Source organism: Ornithorhynchus anatinus, chromosome 1 (assembly GCF_004115215.2).
Source record: "Ornithorhynchus anatinus isolate Pmale09 chromosome 1, mOrnAna1.pri.v4, whole genome shotgun sequence".
Lineage (NCBI taxonomy): Eukaryota > Metazoa > Chordata > Mammalia > Monotremata > Ornithorhynchidae > Ornithorhynchus > Ornithorhynchus anatinus.
Window position 1 is genome coordinate 50646283 of NC_041728.1, and position 20184 is coordinate 50666466.

A 20184-nucleotide genomic window follows, 5' to 3' on the forward strand; every position below is an offset into this window, starting at 1 on the left:
TAGATCAAATAAACAGGAGATGAGGATGGTGGGATGTTTCAATATGGGTTGGAGAAAAAGACAGGGGGAAAAAATGCCACCTGAACTGCCATCCTGAAGTCAGTTGAAATCTAGCAGACAACCTGCCAGGGATTTCAAAAATAAAAAATGAAGCCTCACATTCTGTAACTTTCAAGTATTAAGGGTCACTTGGCAAAGGAATAAGGGAGGAGTTACCTCTTCCTAGTTGGAGAATTTTGAGAATGGAACAGGGCCCCACTCTTCTGGGCTTATTAATATGAAGACTCCCTAGAGGCTGGGAAATACATTAGATGGCAACTCAATTGCTTTTCCCTTCCAGTAGGTCTGCAATTCAAAGTAGGGCTGCAGGTCTCAGGGTTTTTGGTTCAGACTATGACCAACACAGAGTAATGGATGGCAAACACCATTACATTTATTTTTCCCATTTTAAAACTATAGATGGCAAAAGTAATGAAGAGGATGATGGACAAGGATAGAACAATCAGTAGCATCTTTAAAGAAAAACTTGCAGGGGAAGCACAGAGAGAATTTCAACCCTTCTAGCCTTATCTAGAAACAATCTGATGACAAGGATCATCTCCATCCAGATGTATATTTACTGGTAGGAGACATATTTCCATCTTGCACATGAATAATATGCATCCAGCAGGGAAAACCAACACTATTGCTTTTTCTGATTAGTTCTTAGGCCTGGGGCACCACAGAGAATTTACACAACTGTCCGGATAGAAAATGCCTTCAAGGATTTATTTCCATTTCATTAGTTCTTCCAATGGGTTTGTTGGAAAAAAACATGGAAATCAAAATAAGTTGCAAATGTTACTGCATTTATTTTAATTTCCCCATTATAAACCACCTGAATGAATTGAATAATAATTATTTCTCCAGAGTCTCAGATGATTAATAAATCAATAGGTGGTCAGCAAGACAAGGGTAGATTTTGGAAAATAGCACCAACAAGTGAATTCCTCTGAGAAGCACTGGCCTCATGATCTTTCCACATTGGTAACAGTATTTAATTGACTTTAGAAGTGTGATGCCCACTTCTGTTGTCAAGATGGGCCCAAGACAGGTTGGAAAGGTGAAAGGGAATTTTAAGATTTTTGGTTGGCACCAAAAATCATAAAAAAATCATAACCCAATCTGGTTTGTTTGAGAGAACTCCTGTACTGAAGTTTCTTACTTGTTTTCCTAGAAAGGATAATACACATCTTTTTCCTGATAATTTTTCTTCAGGATAGATAAATGCTTGAAGAAGAGTGACAGCTTGTCCAGGACAAAAGGTTCATTTAAAAAACTCAGTGTCCTAGGGTAGTTGGAGACTTTTAGAAGTCATTCGGTTCAGACTGCTGCCTTCTGTACCCAACACAAGAGAACCAGCGTGGCCTAGTGGAAAGAGCTTGGGTCTGGGAGCAGGATCTAGGTTCCAATCCCAGGTCTGCCATGTGACTGCTGTGTGACCTTGGGCATGTCATTTAACTTCTCTGAGACTTAGTTACCTCATCCATAAAATTAGGGTTAAGACTGTGAGCCATGGACTGTGTCCCATTTCATTATCTTATATCTACTCCGATGCTTAGTAAAGTGCCTTGGACATAATAAGTGCCTAACAAATACCACTACAAAAACTCCCAATACAATCCCAAACAAATAAGAAGATTCTATTTTAAAGAAGAGGTCCCTAATTCCACCACTGATCACCTCCTGGGAACTCAAATTCTTACTTATGTATCCTAAATCCTTCAGTTCTGGTTTAAACCCATGTCCTGCGGTTCTTTCCTCAACAGAGATTAAAAAAGTTTTGCCCTGTGAGTGGAATTGTTGCATAACATTCCCAATTGAACACCTCTAATAACTTTAATTAAAATAATTTCTTGTTGGTTTGAATTTACAGTCCACATACAGAGTAGGCAAAGGACCCCATGTTCAGTACCTGTTCTCCTTCCTACTTAAGACTGTAAGCCCCTTGTGGGACAGGGACTATGTCCAACCTAATTGACTATACTTACCCCAGTGATCAGAACAGTGTTTGACACACAGTAAGTGTTTAGCAAGTACTATAAAACAAACAAATGACAAACCTCCTTCCATCAGGACCTCTACTGCTTGACAGAATGATTCTGGGAACACAAGTCCTCAAAATAATAGAGCAGTATTTTTCCTCCTTTCTCCTGCTCTCAATTCCTTCATTTTCCACACCATGCCAGTGTCTTAGGAGACAAGTCCATCTGGCTTGGCTGGGACACCCTTGGTTATGACACCCCAAAACCTAAGCTGGGTTTTATGAAATTTTTATTCCCTATTATACTGACAAAATTAAATTATGACATCAAGGGCCACAAAATGAGGTGGTTTTCCTCTTTTCTTTCCTAACAGATTGCAACACAAGCCTGAGTAAACTCCTTCTGTCTTCCTGGGCTTCCACTTCTTTTGTAATGAAGGATGCCATCCTGGAAAAGAGCTACAGAATGTTGCAGATTCATTCATTCAGTCATATTTACTGTGTGCTTACTGTGTGCAAAGCACTGTACAAAGTACTTGGGAGAGTACAATACAACAATAAATAACACATTCCCTGCCCACAATGAGCTCACAGTCTAGCGGGGGATATAAGCATTAATATACATAAATACATAAATAAATGTATAATGTATACATACCATGGGACTGGGAGGGGAGATGAATGAAGGGAGCACGTCTGGGTGATGTAGAAGGGAGTGGTAGAAGGGAGATCAAAAGAAAGACTTCCAAAACTACAAAGGATATTCTTACAGATGTAAAAACAGTTCCAGTTCAAAATTTGATTTTAGTAAAGTTAGACCAGAGATGGTAATATGGCTTTTCAACTAATGCTTTAAAATAATTGAAATTTTTTTAAAAAAGGATAAAGTGTATAAATGCCTTGGGGAAAACCAAAAATAATAGAGGTCCTTCCTCACCAAAATCTCTCTAATTTGCAAGTCTACATAGTGGCAGGAAATAATTTGAGTGGACTTGAATTCAGTGAGTAGCTTTTACCTGAAAGTAGGAGTTCCTCTAGATTGCCTTCTGTGAATACTGGGCTCTCTAACCTCATCATTGTCAAGGCAAGGGCAGAGAAGATAAAAAAGCAATTAGCAAAAATTAAACAAGTCTACTACCATTACAGGCTCTCACAGGCACAAATTTTAGAGGAGGAAGCTGCTGTGTAGATCGACAATTCCAAGAAAATACTAAAATACTTATTGTAACCTTACTAAAAAATGGGTTTTGATAAATAACATGGAGATTAAAACAACGCTAACTAGTCTAGATACAATCAAATATTCTGTACACTAAAACTACAGAATGAAAATTGAGGTGCTGTTCTTCTAAATGTACAAGAAAAACCAAGTTCCAATGCAAGTACATTTACCATTGAAAACAGCCATCTGAGATGTGGTACTTCAATCAATCAGTCAGTGGTATTTATTGAGTGCTTACTGTGTGCAGAACACTTTATTAAAAGCACTTGGGAGAATACAATATAACAGTGCTGTTAGACACAGTTCCCAGCCCACAGCAAGCTTACAGTTTAAAGGGGAAAACAGATATTAATATGAATGTCATAATATACCATTTATAGTCATGTATCTAAATGCTGTGTTGCTGAGGGTGGGGTGACTACTAAATGCCCAAGGGTCACAGATCCAAGTGAAAATTAACTTATACTTAAAGATTTGCCAATATACTTATATTACTAATGCTGTATATATATTACATATATTACATTACATATATATTAATTTTTGATATATTACACATATTACATGTAGAACACTACATACATTAAATTATATGTTCACTTACTGTGTTTACTGCCCAGGCTTTGAGATACTAATGGAGGCATTCATTTTATCCTTGACATTTAGGAGTGCATTTGGTAATTACTACTACCTAAAGGTCACAGGTGATGAAGAGAAAAGAGACTGCAAAGGTAACTCATTTCATGGATTACACATAATGGAAGTATCGAGTCATACTGTTTGAAAAAGAACACAGAGGTCACTAAATAGATTCATTTATATGAGTTACTTCTAGAACTTGAAAACAAGTAGGCATTTCTGAACATTTACTCAACTTTCTATACAAGTGACCTCTTCAAAGGCATTAGAGGGCACGCATTACATGGAAAGAAGGATAGGGAGCAGCAAGACCAACCAAAGTTCTTGGAAAGCCATCACTTTACCCTCTCTGCCGCCCTCAAAACTTTGAAAAATCAAAATCTATCTATTGACACTCAACCCTTCAACCCAAATCTCTGACACGTAACCAAAAAAATTACGAGAAGTTTAGAGAAGCTTTCCGATATTCAACTTCCTAATATGTCAACTCTTCCCTAGCCACGAATATGTTTGGGGCCACCCCAAGACCTATATCAGAACATCATCCAACAAAAGACACAGAAAGCATTTGGAATAAAGGAAAAAGGCATCTTCAGCAAGTTGGCCAATCAACAATTTCTATTACCATTCAGATACCATTAATGATGAAAACTCTTGATTTCACCAAGACAGAATAACATTCCTGGATTTAATAGCCAGTGAAGCAACAGCCTGAGGCAGGACAACAAACTCAATTTTTTCTACAATCACTTTCTGTAATCAATCATCATTTACAAACCACTGTAAAGGGAGGCAACAAACAAAACAGCAAATTAATCCAACCAGCAAAATTAAAAGTTTTTAGGAGTAAGCCATCTTCTAAAACATTAGCTGTCTAGTCTTTAGTGATATTAATTTACTAGGAAAAAGTGGTATCCCAAAGACCTACCTTGAAGAAGGGCTCCATTTCTCTTGAAAAAGGTACTTCCTGGCCAAATGGGTGGACCTGATGTACTAAAAGGAATAAGAAATATAAGTAAATTAAATCTCACTCACATTCAGTTACCTAGCACTGCTGTTACTATGCACTATAAAAGCCCCTGACTGCAATAAGCCCACTAAATCAGGTATAAAAAATATTTCCTGCAAATTGCTAATACCTCAGGAGAAATGTGCATCCTTTAAAGAGGCTTAAATGATCTTTACTAAAACTTTCTCTCATGAATGTAAGCTATAGATGTAATTGTGCAGTTCCCATTTTTAAAAAAAAAAATTGCCTATTTTGTACTCTTTCCTATTCCTGGAGCTTTGACTTTAAAATGCATCCAGTTCTGCCAGAAAGCATGTTTTCATGATGCATTTGGGACTGAACTGCGTTAGAAAATTATGGAATGTTCATTTAACGACACAAATCTGTTTGGATACAGGATGCTGCAGTGTTGGAAGAAATGGCTTTTGGGCACACACACAAATGGGTTTATATTTAGTGTTGTTCACCATGTGTACTACAGTGCTAGTTTTTCTTCATTCAAGTTTGGCATAAAGGAAAACCTGCATTTTAGACGGAATGGGGATACTGTCTCTCTCACCTTTGGTCATTGCTCATTTTCCAATTGGTTGGTTAACAGATTTATATTCTGTCTCCTATAAAATATTGTGCAACTGTGTCCCCACCCCTTCTAGTAAAAGCAGGAGAAATCATGAAAATAACTATTTCACAAAAATCCTCACTGCAATCACCATGTAGCACTTTACACTATTGTTCAGTTATCTAGTGAATAACAAAATTATTTACATCCAAGTAAATCATGGTAAATTTTCTTCAGATACATAGGTTATTCTTAATCAAGTATTGATTTATATTCAACTCAGAAAGCACTTGACCAAAGCACCTGTTACAGCAATCTTGAATCAGAGTAAAAATAAATTTGATTTAAAAGGTGAGAGACAAATAATGTGGAGTAATGCATTATCAGTCATCAAGAATATTTTTGCAATAAACGGTCCAGTTTGTAGGCTTTAAAAAGTTACAAGAAAGAAGTTTGTAAGAGAATTGTTTAACAATTGCAAAGGGTAAGCAAGTTCTTTCTGACATTTCTTCTCTTTTGGAAAACATGAGTTCCCTAGCTGAATAGTTAAAACACTCCAATTAAGAATTTAAATGGAAAAAATGCACACAAAAAAAACTCTACTTCAACCGGAACTAAGCATTTCTGCCAAAGTAGATGAAAAATATTCTCAACTCACCGATGGACATTCCTGAGCTGTTGTACTTGACATAACGTAGAGACTCACCCTTGAAATATTTTTCAGGTATTTTCATGAAATAGCACATTAAGAAGTAGACAAAATCCTGAACATATAAAGTAGGTATCTCCTATACAATTTCTGTACCAAAAGCAGACCTTTCATGATTATTTAAAGAAAAGCTGTAGCACAGAGATACACAATTCACTACAGAATCGATGTCATTGCTATCAAAATACAGCAAAAAGACAAGTTCGACCAGGGAGAAAAGAAAACCTAGCCAAATTTTCTTAATGGTAAATAGATATTATCTACAATGAATTGTAGTTTACTTTCCGATCAATGAAGTGGTCACTCTCTAACTTTTCAAGGCTTTGTAGTCTTGGTTATCTCTATCTGTCTAAAAAAACATGCAGAGCAGCACTGTGAGTGGAATGTGCAGTTAGAGATACTTGCCACTGCTAGAAAATGCAGTGTATATTGATGGAACTAGTACACTCAATTCTGAAACAGTGTATTTGTCTGACAACACGTAAGCTCGTGAGGGCAGGGAATTTGTCTGTTTATTGTTAGACTGTACTCTTCCAAGCACTTAGTAAAGTGCTTTGCACACAGTTTGCACTCAATAAATACAAGTGAATGAATGAATAAGTCCATGGTATTTACTGAGCATTTACAGTGTGCAGAGAACTACACTAAGTGTTTGGGAGAATACAATATAATACAGTTGGTAGACATGGTCCATGTTCATAAGGAGCTTACAGAGTGGATAGGGAGACAGACAAAATGAATTACAGATGGATAGGTATGTAAGTGCTTTGAGGCTGGGGGAGAGGTGAATATCCATGCTTCAGGGGAACAGATCCAAATACACAGGTGATGCAGAAGGGAGGGATTAGACCTGGAAGTGAGGGACTAGTCAGGGAAGGCCTCTTGGAAGAAATATAGTTTTAGAAGTGCTTTGAAGATGGGGAGGCTGATGGTCTGCCAGACATGACAGACTGTGGGGAATGTGCCTATTAACTCTGTTACACTGTACTCATTGTGCTCTGCACACAATAAGCACTCAATAAATATGACTGATGGATTGATATGAAAGGGGAGGGAATTCCAGGCAAAGGGAAGCACATGGGCAAGAGGCTGGTGACAAGAAAGAAGAGAGAGAGGTATAGTGAGTAGGTTGACTTTAGAAGAAACGAGGAGCGAGCAGATAGGGGTGCAGTAGGAGATGAGTAAGGTAAAGTTGGAGGGGGGTAGATAATTGAGTGCCTTAGTGTCAAAGGTAAAGAGTTTTTGTTTGATGCAAAAATATTACTCATAATTATATTTGATGTTGTTATTGCTACTAAGGATTATTCTCTTCTGCCTCTGGCTGTCATATCTGATATCACAAGCTGAGCCTGTCTAGATATAGAGTTTCGCAGTGTCAGAAAAAATGATTTTTATGCATGTGCTCAGGGTCAGAACTAGCAAGTATTACAGCAAGAGTGTATGCTAATTTGTTCAAGAACGTGACCTTTCATTTTAGGAGAAAAGGGCGTATCTCAGTGATTTGCTCTTTAACAAACTGAACCCTCCCCCATCTATACATTACACACATTTATATATCGGGAGGCATAAAACCTGAAAAGTTATCGACTGTTCAAGAAGACTCAATCTGCCAGAGGGAAAGTTCAGAAACTGCAATTTCAGAACATTAATCCCAGCTAGTCAATAGAATCTGCTCTGAATCTGCTAGTCATTAGAAAATATGAGGCTGAATTAGAATCCTATTCCATCCGTTTACCAGATACTTTCTGTCCTAAATTATTGCACCGAGCATGCTGCTGTCCACTGCATTTTGCTGGACACCCAGGGGAACATCAGCGACCTTCTACTCACTTGTCTTCAGTGCGGCCTGATCACCGGGCTCACATTACCTCTAAAGTATTCCTATGTGCCAAGAGTTGTACCATCATTTTGAAGAATGGAGGATTCATTTATATGTGGCCCAGGAAGACTTTGGCCTCAGTTTGATCTAGTGACCCTGTTCTGTGGTTCCAGTCTTGGTAGGAAGGTCTTGTGTCATTCATTACTGCTTGGACTCAGGAAGATCCTTGAATGAAAACTAACTCAAGAGAGTCTCAATCTGAGGAGAAAAGGGGCCGCTCTCTTTAACCTTAATGAAGTCTAAAATTTACCATAAAGTGTTTGGAACTGGGAAGTAAATTTGGAGGTGATTTTTGGAGATGTGCTAGGACTCCAAAAACTGCTTTGCTTCAAATGTATCAAATCAAATCTGGAAAACTGAGCAACACTGTATCTTGAAATGAATCGAACTTTTACTATAACTACTGAAGAATCTCAGAAAAACAATCATCAACTCTGCTGTATACCAACCTAAGTCCCAGCTGTAATCTATACCTAAATTTAAGGGGAGGAAATTTTAAAAGAAAAAAGCAGAAAAGAATGCCAGTGAGAAATCCGTGGTAAGTGCTTAAGTAAGATATGTTACCTTGTAGCTCAAGCACTGGAGGCGTGTTAAAGTTTTAGGTAATTGGCCCAAAATTGTCAGTGACTTTGCAAACTTAACCATTTCCTCAGTTCCTTCCTGGAATATAGGAAAACACAACAAACCATCTTCTTTTTTCCCTACCATGAGTATCGACTGTAAACAGTCTTTTAGGATCACCAAATTTAGATATCTGATTAATTCAAATTTAGGCTAAACACAAATTTCATTAAAATTAATGTTCAGAATAGTTGACATCACATATTTTACACTGAGAGGTTAAAGAAAGACTTGACACTGTCTTTAAGGAACCTCCAAAGATTTAGCACAGTTTGAGTTTAGCACTGTCATTGGAACCTCTCAGGCTCAAGTATGTATAGATGAGCAGAGGAAGATCAGATGGAGGTGTTCCAAAAATCTCCCTCCTATTTAGACTATGATCTCCATGTAGGACAGGCACGTTGTCCAATCTGATTATCTTGTATCTACCCTAGCCCTTAGAACAGTGCTTTACCCAAATCCTATCCTCCCTCTTTCCTATCACTATAGCCAGCACCATCATCCTCCCTGTCTCATAAGCCTGCAACCTTGGCATTATCCTTGACTCATCTCTCTCATTCAACCCATCATCAAATATTGTTGGCATACCTTCACAACAACATCACTAAAATCCACCCATTCCTCACCATCAAAACAGCTACAATTTACCATGTAGATCCAAGCACTTACCCTAAACCGCCTTCACCACTGCATCAATCTCCTCGTTGACCTCCCTTTCTCCTGCATCTACCCACTCCAGTCCATTGCCCAGATCATTTTTCACCAAAAATGCTCAGTCCATGTTTTTACACTTCTCAAGAACCTTCAGTGGTTGCCCATCCACTTCTGCATCAAATAGTAACTCCTTACCATTGACTTTATGTCACTCAATCATCTTTCCCCCTCCTATCTTACCTCATTGATTTCCTTCAACAACCTAACACTCTCACTTTGCTCCACTAACACCAACCTACCTCAATCTCATCTACCACACCGCTGATTCTTCTCCCATGTCCTGCCTCTAGCCTGGAACTCCCTCCCCCACTTCAGAGCTGACAATCGCTCTCCCCACCTTCAAAGCTCTATTTAAATCACATCTCTTCTAAGAGGCACACAGTAAGTGCTCTATAAAATGACTGACTAATAGTAACCACTTAACAAATATCATAACTACTTATTCTCACAGTCAAGCCCAATAATTCCTCATGCTTGGAAGTGCATTTATTGTTATGATCAACATACATATATACATATATATATATGTATAATACACATATATAGACATATCAACAAATACACTCAGCAGTCTTATAAAGGTCTTGATGAACCCCAAGTTAAGGAAAATGGGTGTTATAGTATTCTTGCTATGACAAAAACTGCTTGCATAGGTGCAGTTTTTCCCCAGTCTCACACTATCTTCTATCCAGATAGATATGCAATGTTAGAAGAGCATCCCCTACTGCCCCCACAGTGTTTTATATACAGTGCAGTGGGAATGTCATAGGACTTCTGGGTAACCCAGCACTATGACTGATAGTGGCAGGCGATTTCTCTAGGTAGTCAATAATCTCTCATTCTACCCAAATATTCACTCTGTCACCAAAACCTACATCTACACCACCTCTAAAATCCACCCCTTCCTCTCTATCCAAACTCCTATCATACTTATCCAAGCTCTTACCATATCCCAGCTTGCTACTGTATCAGCCTTCTTGCTGACCTCCCTGTTTTCCCTGCTGCCCAGATCATTTTTTCTAAAAAATACTTAGTCTACATGTCTCCTCTCAGAAACCTGCTCTGGTTGTCCTTCCATGTCTGCATCAAACAGAAACTCCTTAACATCAGCTTTAGAGCACTTAATCAGCTAACACCCTCCTCTTACCTTGCTGATTTCCTGCTACAACTCAGCCTGCACACTTCGCTCCTTTAGCATCAGCGCACTCACTGTGACTCAATCACATTTTTTGCACCACTGACCCCTTGCCCACATCCACCCTCTGGCCTGCAATTCCTTCCCCCTTCATTTCTGACAGACCACCACTAATCCAACCTTCAAAGATTTACAAAAATCTCATCCTCTCTAAGAGGACTTCCCTGATAACTCCTCGCTTGGATCTGTACACTTGGGTCTGTACCCATTATGCATATTGATATTCAATCCTTCCCCAGCCCCACATAACGTATGTACAAATCCATCTGTAATTATTTTAGTGTCTGTCTCCCCACTTGTCTTTAACCTTATTGTGGCAGAGATCATGTCTACCTACTCTATTGTATTGTACTTCCCCAAGCACTTAGTACAGAGCTCTGCACACAGTAAGCACTCAATAAATACCACTGAATGACTGACAAACACATGCTGACTCCATTTAAACAACTGAGTCAGTTTGATTACTTTATTTTTCTGACACTTCAATATTACATGTTTGTAAGTTTTTACATGCTAGTACAGTCCCATTACTCTGATATCCTATACACTTATATATCTGTCCAAATGCTGCTTACTAAACATGTGAAAAAACATGTATCTGGGAAAGCATATTTATATGCAGTTATTTGCATTTGTAAACTCTCTAACCACATTTAATGTTTAATAGGATCTGATTTAAATGAGCTATTCTATATAAGGAGCACAATGACAACTCTCAATGATGCCTCTAAGAAAACTACTCCTTTTAAATGCAAATGCATTTACTCACCACAATTAAAATATATATGGATATGTACCCTCACAGGGATAATTACACTGAAATTGAAGACTTGATGACAAAAGCCATTTTAATTGGGAGACCACTTTGATGTTACAAGAATTTGGGACCTAATGCAGATTATGCTAATCATGTTATCATTTATTGAATCATTTAACTAAAAAATATGATCACAGAAAAGTGCCTCATTAGGAGAGCAAATGCCATTTTGACCAGTTGTCTTTGTTGCTTTGAATGGTACACTGAGACCTGAAAATGTAATCAAGGCTTATGATGTGCACCGAGGCTCTATACCTTCTATATTGTCACTCAAAACACATATGTCATAGCAGATTTTTTTTTAATTGAGGATGTATTCTACAATCTTGTACAATTTCCCTACCTGCCTTTAGTGTAAGGTTTGGGGGATCAATCTTGCCTCTTCTCCTTCTTCCTTTCAGATTTGTCTTTTTCACAATATTCAGTGCATATATCTGTCCTAAACAAATGCTAAAGCACTACAGCAGGATTTTCCAAGATTGGTAACTCTGCAAGTCTTCAAATATTTCTAAATGCTAAAGGGGACTTCTAAATGGTGGGAAACAAGGTATTAGGTATTCTATACCACAATATGGAGTTGCTTATTATTCACAATTCATAATACTTTTTAAAAATACCATGCATTTTTCTAGTGTTTTAATGTTCATTAGATTAGCTGACAAAGTCACAAAACTTAAAAAATATTAACCCTTTGTTTCTGACAAAGTATATGTATAAAATGTGATAACCAGCTTTATCACCAAACTATAAAGCATTTAGACACACGCTGTGAGCAGAATGTGTCATAATTCCTCAATAGCTTTCTAGCCAAAATGTGTATTGAAAATACTTGTTATGAAAAAGCAGACTGCATATTAATCCCCAACTTTCATAAAATGGAGATTTTCTACAATTCATGAGTTGAGAGATGGTAGAGGATATATCTGAATTTTTTTATAATTAAAACCAGCAATTTTCTATACTTTTTATGATACTTGTTAAGTGCTTACTATGGGTCAAGCACTGTTCTAAGCACTGGGGCAAATATGAGTTAATTAGGTGACAAACATTCCCTGTCCTGCAAGGGACACACTGCCTAAGTAGGAGGGGGGATTGAGAAAATTGAGGCACAGAAAATGTAAATTACTTGTCCAAGGTCACACAACAAACAGTTGGCAGAGGTGGGATTTGAACCCATGACCTCTGACTCCCAGGTCCAGACTCCTTCCACTAGGCCACACTGCTTCTCAATTTTACATTTCCATAATTGTTCAGAAATGTTGTTGAGCAGACAATGTCAGAAAAAAAAAATTCCTGGGAAAAGATTTTGGTTTCAGAGTTTTGATTAGTCTTCACCTTTAAAAATAAAGTGTGAGTCCCGGAATAAATCTAAACTTTCACAACAGAGGCTTCTGAAGACAAGAATGGGTCTATAATTCATGAACCCAAATGTTGGGCAATTAGCTGTTAATATTTATACTGAATTTGTCACTTGGAAAGTTTATTTCATAGTATTTTACCAAAAAAGCAAACCTGCCTCATTTAAAAATGCCTGCTTTGTTACTGACCAACTCTATATGGGATAAAATGAATGTCTGTGGAAAACAAACAAAAAGAGCAGAACCTTGGGTTTTTTAAAAGCTCTCAGATTTGTGGCCTTGGTTTCGACCTAATGAGTGGGATTTGCTGTTAGCACTCTGTGGCAACATTGCACAAAATGGTTACAAATCGTTTAGTAGAAAATTATCCAAAGATTTTTTTTGGATGGTGGGAGTACAATGTTCCTACACGCCTCCTAGCCGACTTGAGACCATCCATGCATAGCTGGAGCTGCTCCCAGTTGATCGGCAACCTATAACGTGGCTTCTACCACCTAGCAATGCAAGTCCGTGCCTTCTCCTGCATTCCAAGTCTTACAGCTTCTAGACAAGCTCTGCAGGAAAATAGATACTGAAGATGGCCGAGTAGAATAGTGCTCAACTAGGCCCAGATGTGGCCATAATCCAGAGAGGAGACATAATAATAACGGCATTTGTTAAGCGTTTACTATGTGTCAAGCGCTATTCTAAGCACTGGGGTAGACACAAACTAATCAGGTTGGACACAGTCCTTGTCCCAAATGGGGTTCAGAGTCTTAATCCCCATTTTACAGGTGAGGAAACTGATGCACAGAGAAGTTCAATAACTTGCCCAAGGTCCCACAGCAGACAAGTGGCAGAGTCAGGATTAGAACCCAGGCCCTTCTACTAATTCCCAGTCCTGTGCTCTATCAGGTCTCATGCATCTACAGATTTCTCTGGCCCAGGAGGAGGCTCACTCCTGCCCCAGCATAATCTGAGGCCTCCAACTAAGACTCGTGTTCTTCTTTCACTACCTCTCTTCCTGGGACTAGCCCACTAAGGCCCACTAGACCCCACAGAAGACATTTGACTCTTGGGCAGTGAAAGTAGCTTGGGTTACTGTTGTCTCTCCTTCCATATTCCCAGCATAATCTGAGGCCTCCAACTAAGACTCGTGTTCTTCTTTCACTACCTCTCTTCCTGGGACTAGCCCACTAAGGCCCACTAGACCCCACAGAAGACATTTGACTCTTGGGCAGTGAAAGTAGCTTGGGTTACTGTTGTCTCTCCTTCCATATTCGGGGCCTATATCCTTCCCCTTCCTTCCCAGTCTAAATTACTGGAATCCTAAGTACTAAGAACAGCAGCAGAAGCAGCAGAAGGGCTCCCTTCCCTCACACCAATAGAGACTGTCTCTAAGAGGCCAACGGAGACTCAAGCCTCCTCTTAATCACCAGGCTGGTCAGAGAAAACATCAGGGAAAACACAAGGGAAAAGAGCCACTCACAATCATATTAATCCCTTTAACAATTTTATGGAGCAGTGTGGTCTAGTGGAAAAAGCATAGGCCTGGGAATCAGAAGACCTGGGTTCTAATTCCATCTCTGCCATTCTAATTTTGGCTCTGCCACCTGTCTGTCGCGTGGCCTTGGATGCATCCCTTAACTTCTCTGGGCCTCTGTGACCACCTCTGTAAAATGGGAATTAAATCCTACTCCCTCGTAATTAGCCTGTGAGCCCCATGTGGAACAGGGGCTGTGTCCAATCCAATTAACATGTAATAATGTTGGTATTTGTTAAGCGCTTACTATGTGCCGAGCACTGTTCTAAGCGCTGGGGTAGACATAGGGGAATCAGGTTGTCCCACATGGGGCTCACAGTCTTAATCCCCATTTTACAGATGAGGGAACTGAGGCACAGAGAAGTTAAGTGACTTACCCACAGTCACACAGCCGACAAGTGGCAGAGCTGGGATTCGAACTCATGAGCCCTGACTCCAATGTACAACACTTAGAATAGTGCTTGGTACATAAGTAAGGCTTAACAAGTAGCATAATCATTATTATTCTACACTTCCACTGGAGGCACAATACTCTACTGGGCTTTGTGGACTCTATATGGGGCAGGAACAATGTGTGGTCTCTGAATTTTCATGCACCAATGTGTTGCTGACAGGCAAAGTGGTGTACTCCCAGTGGTGGCTGGAGAATATTCTGAAATGAAACAGATCTGTATAAAGCAAGCAAATTTTTCATTAGAAAAGTTTTTGCACATAGGAATTTTCCTGGGACATATTTAATTTTGCACAAAGATTTTTACTGCACTAGGGGAGACAATTGATGCTTCTGTGGGTGGGTAAACTTGTTTTGAGCAAGGAAAGTGTCTACCAACTCTATTGAACTGTCCTCTCCCAAGCGCTTGGTAAAGTGCTCTGCACACAGTAAGCACTCAAAAACCATTAATTGATAGATTAAGCTCGTCCTCTAGATTAAGCTCATTGTGAGCAGGGAGTTTGTTATATTGCTATTTTGTACTCTTCCAAGAGCTTAGTACAGTGCTCTGTATCCTGGCTCTGCCACTTGCTTGCTGTGTGATCTTGAGCAAGTCACTTAACTTCTCTGGGTCTCAGCTTCCTCAACTGTAAAATAGGGATACCTGTCCTCCCTTCTACTTAGACTGTAAGCCCCAAGCAGGAGAGGGACTGTGTCCCACCTAATTAACTTCTATCTACCCCAGGACTTCAAAAAGTGTAGGACACATAGTAAGTGCTTAACAAATACCATTAAACAGTAGGTGCTCCATAAATGTGGTTAATTAACAGAACTGCTGGCCTCAACAGTGACCCTGTTTCTCAGCTGATCCTAGCAACCCTAACTGCAACATGTTGACCATGTCCAGGCGTTCCTACCTACCACTTCAGGCCCCTACCTGAAGCTGCCCTAGAAAACCTCAGGGTCCAGAAAGACTGGATGGCGAGTAAGGGGCAAGAAGCTGTGGGCTCTGCACACAGTAAGTACTCAATAAATACGACTGAATGAATCCCAAGGGAGATATTTTCAATAGGGTACACTCCCAGATCAATTCAAAGTCTCACTCAGTGAAAAATGGCACAAATATCTGGTCTGATCAAGCACCAACTTCTTACTTCTCAACCTTCTGAGTTGAACTCAGAGAAAAATATGAGTATCAGCTTCCCCTGTGGCTGGTTGGCTAAAGGGGTTCATTATTATTCACATTAAGCCAAGGCATGGGTGGATTCCATGAACATTTTCCAATCTTTCCTTAGTTTGGCCCCAGGCAGATAAGGCCATGGTTTGAGGCAAGTCAGGATAGAAGCCTGGCTCCTGAATGAAAGGGATTACCATAAGCTAAAGGAACTGCTTTGTCCTCTGCACCTCAATTTCAGAAATAAAAAATGCAAGTCATGCAAAGTTTGCCCGTGAAAGAGAAATAGTTTTATGTGACATTGTGTCTAGAAGATTGCATATTTGCATTGTGCCAGCCCTAGGCTTTAGCAAGTGGTGGAGGCTACTTCATCCTATGCATTTTTTTTTTTGGCTATCATAATTCCTAATCTTCTTAGCAATGTCACCTACAAAATGGGAAAGTGAAATTGATACTGAAAACAGGTGGACAGTCACTGAAAACTCATTTCCTCACTCTGGATCATTTTTTGTTCTGCTTTATATACATACCCACAAAATATGTGCATGTGTGTACCCAAGCATTTTGTCTGTCTGTCTCTCTCTCTCTCTCTCTCTCTCTCTCTCTCGCCCCTTCTCGTATCCCTGGCTGTAACTAGCTATAACTTAACAAAAAGCTGCACACTCTTTCTAGAACATCTTGAGAAGTAATGCCTACATTACAATACAGCATCAGTATACGATGGCCTTTCTACTACCATTATTTAACTACATGCTGACAAAGAATAAAAAGAATGTAGTACAAACAGGTTATCTAAACAGCTATAAATTCAGCAGTGCATCAAGGTTATATTAGTTTAAGAATGTATCTCACAAGTCCTTTATTTTTTTGAACAAGAGTGCAGACTTTATATACTGCTGTACCTTTAACACACATTTTTGTTAACAAGACAAAAGAATTTACAGTTACTGCCAACAGCTCACTGGCAGTTAATATCACAATTAGTTGTTGCCTAGAGACAGCCAAGCATGCTTCCTCTCAAATCAGGAAAAACCACTGCTATATCTGTGCTAATTATAAAATACGACAAATATTTTGAAGTTATGTGTTTATTAAGGGATTTTTCCCCTGGATCATAATAAAAATTGATGGCCTGAAATGGACTTTAATCCAAGGCAAACATTTCACTTTTGTTGCTATTGTCGCGCAACCTATCTACTTTTTGAGGACAATAAGCTACACATTTCAACAACTGCTCCAATTCCTTTGCCTTCAGGTGTTTCCTAAATACATGTCTTAAATACAGCCCTGAGTATTTACATTTCCATAGGAAAGTCTTTTACCTATGACTTCTGATGAAAGTCACCAAGGAACTATGGGGTGAGAGAGAAAGGAAACTGAATGCTCTGGAGCAGTCATACACCTATCTACGCCTGAAGGGAAAAGTGCACTTCTATCGCACAAAAATTGCCATAGAACTATTCAATTCACTGTCAACCTCATCGCCTTTCCATCCTGCTAAAGGAATCCTGGGTTTTTTTATTCTATCATAACCAGCAACTGGCCCAGCTGCACATCATAGCATCTTTTCAGCAGAGAATTAGTCCAGAGTTCTTTCAGAGCACATTAAGGCTGCCCTGAATCAGCCAGCGGCATAGCTGTGGTTGCTGAGCTGAGCAGCCTCTCTCTCAGAAACTGCATGCACCTAATACAATACCACAGCCGTTGCTTCATTTTAAATTGACATTTTAAGCCACAGAGTAGGGACGGGTGCCTAAAACGGCTTTGCTTTCTTTTTCTTGCATAAGAAAAGTGGTTCTATTTCCTTGTTGAGGCACAATTCTCCCCTCAAGCAGAAGGTACCAATTTAGCTTTTAAAATCTTGAACTAGAGAGATGTCCCTATTTCTCCATGAAAAAACAAAGCTTTAGAAGAGGCGCTTAATGCAAACCTCCAGGACAAAGTGTGCATGTTCTTCGAAAAGGCTATTAGTCCAAAGCATGTGCAAAGTAGTTCAAAATTTTTTTGAAATATGTAGTATACTATAGAACATTTACATTCCATTTAATCCTGAGACTTGGGAAGACCAATTGCTTCCAAAACATCAGTTAATTACTCTTCTATCAGCTGAAAACTTTTCTTAAATTCTTATGTCTGTCAGACAGGTCCACTTAAATTCATATCACTTTCTAACAATTACCATTTTATTTTTCAAAACAAACACGGACTTATAATTTAGGGCTGTGGGATGTGTTGTACCAATTCTTTTTCATGTTTAAATCACCTCCTAAACTAAACAACATACGATATGAGACTGGTGCTGCTACTTATAAATGTGTGTTTATTATAGTACACGCATATGCTCAATGAACTCTATAACAAAACGGCTGTGCCAAATTCATACTTGGAAAGATTTCATTAAAGACTGAAAACATCCAAAGAAGGCCTCTCTGCCTCTGCTCTACGATCCCTTGGGTTCTCCATTTACCATTTCCACAGGACTTTCTTGAAGCTCATTGGCAGACAAACTTCTGTTTATGCTTCAGGGACACATGTTTTGCATCAGGTTTCAGCAATGGTATTGCATAACCATGGTGACCAGCAACTTTTGATATAAGGGTAACAGATCCTTTCACCCTTCTCCTCAACCAAGACTAGAAAAACTGCCACTGTCAAGGCTTTCAGCATTAGCAAGTGCTAAACTATCATCCATTTTTATTCTGTGAAACCCGGATGTTCACTCAGCATAAAAATTTTGAAACTTTTTTGAAGCCTCAGAAAAGGAGGAAAGAGGTCTCGTTGATTTTTTTTGGGGGGGGGGGTGGTTGTTTGTTTTTTTGGATTGCTTAAGATTTTGCCTTGGAGGAAGAGCAGGAGAATAAAACAGTATAAAAATTCACAATATAAAACCATCTTTTTTATTCCAGTCTTGGCACAACACCATCAAACCAGGGCCCTGCTGGTTAATTCAGGCTGCTGGGATTGACGTTTTGATTTGCATGGATTCTTCAACTGTTTCCATGAAGGCAAGCACCTGTTGGAGCCTGCCTGCAGGTAATGAGTTTTGTATGAACTTTGGAGCCCCAGCTGAGTGCTGCAGGGGTTAGGGGCTCAAACCTCTGGTCCTTTGGGAAGTTGGAACACTGCCTCATCTCTCCAAACTGCTGACCTGCTCCTCTGAAACCAGCAGGTAAATATGGATTTACAGCTTCTCCCTAGCCCTAAGAAAAGTGAAGGCAATAAGAAAGGTAGTCAAATTCTAGAGCCATTTGTCTCTAGCACTGAGCGAGGAAAAAGTGCCCTTCCCCTCTCACACAAGAGGCAGGTCCAGAACAAATTGGCTAGGGAAGGAGCCTGGGACCAAGGTTGAGAGTCAAATCCCCGAACTTCATTCTGGTAAGTAGTTTTGCACCCCAAACCACCACCAGACTGACTAATCCCAAAAGTGATGACTTCAGCACCAAAGGGTTTGTTTCAGCTGTGAGGTTTGGAAGTTACACTGAGCCCATATGACTGTAAGGCAGTGCTGGGACACAGGTATCTGCTGAAAAAACCCAAGAACATGGCTGACTTTCCATCCCTTCCAGGGCAGTGTTTCCATTCATTCATTCATTCAATCACATTTATTAAGCACTTACTATGTGCAGAGCACTGTACTAAGCACTTGGAAGAGTACAATAGAACAATAAACAATGTCCTGCCCCCAATGAGCTTACAGTCTAAGAGGGAGACAAACATTAATATAAATAAATTACATATATGAACGTAAGTGCTGTGGGCCTGTGAGGGGGAGGGGGGTGGATGAATAAAGGCAGCAGGTCAGGGCGATGCAGAAGGGAGTAGGAGAGTAGGAAAGGAGGGTTTAGTCAGGGAAGGCCTCTTGGAGAAGATATGCTTTCAATAAGGCTTTGAAGGGAAAGAGTAATTGTCTGTTGGATATGAGGAGGGAGGGCATTCCAGGCCAGAGGCAGCAGTGGAAGCACATGTGACAGCCAATTGACAGAACAACACTCACTGCCTGGTATTTCCTTAAGCATTTTCTCTCACTAATTTCCTTTTTTTGTAAGAAAAAATAACCCTCTGTTTTCAGGCACCTGAGCAAATAGTCAATCAATGGTATTTATTGAGCACTTATGGTGTGCATGGCACTGTACTAAGTGCTTGGGAAAGTACAACATTTAATTTGGTAGATGTGATCTCTCCCCATAAAGCGCTTACAGTCTACAGGGGGCGGTGGACGTTAAAACAGATGGGCTAGGAGAGTGGAAGAGGTGGAAGCGGTTCAAGGGAATGGGGTTGGCTTGTGGGGGGGAGGGCGGGGAAAGAGAGCCATG

The 20184-nt window shown here is 39.6% G+C and overlaps 1 protein-coding gene across 5 annotated transcripts in view; it reads right to left on the minus strand.

The window, feature by feature from the left end:
- The window catches only part of FOXN3 (forkhead box N3), a 368264-nt gene that overhangs the window by 111928 nt on the left and 236152 nt on the right, over positions 1-20184 (minus strand). For all 5 annotated transcript variants that reach the window (XM_029058903.2, XM_029058902.2, XM_029058898.2 and 2 more), the window contains one exon: positions 4813-4877. In XM_029058903.2, coding sequence (XP_028914736.1) covers positions 4813-4877 — 65 coding nt within the window. The remainder of the gene's footprint in view (positions 1-4812; positions 4878-20184) is intronic.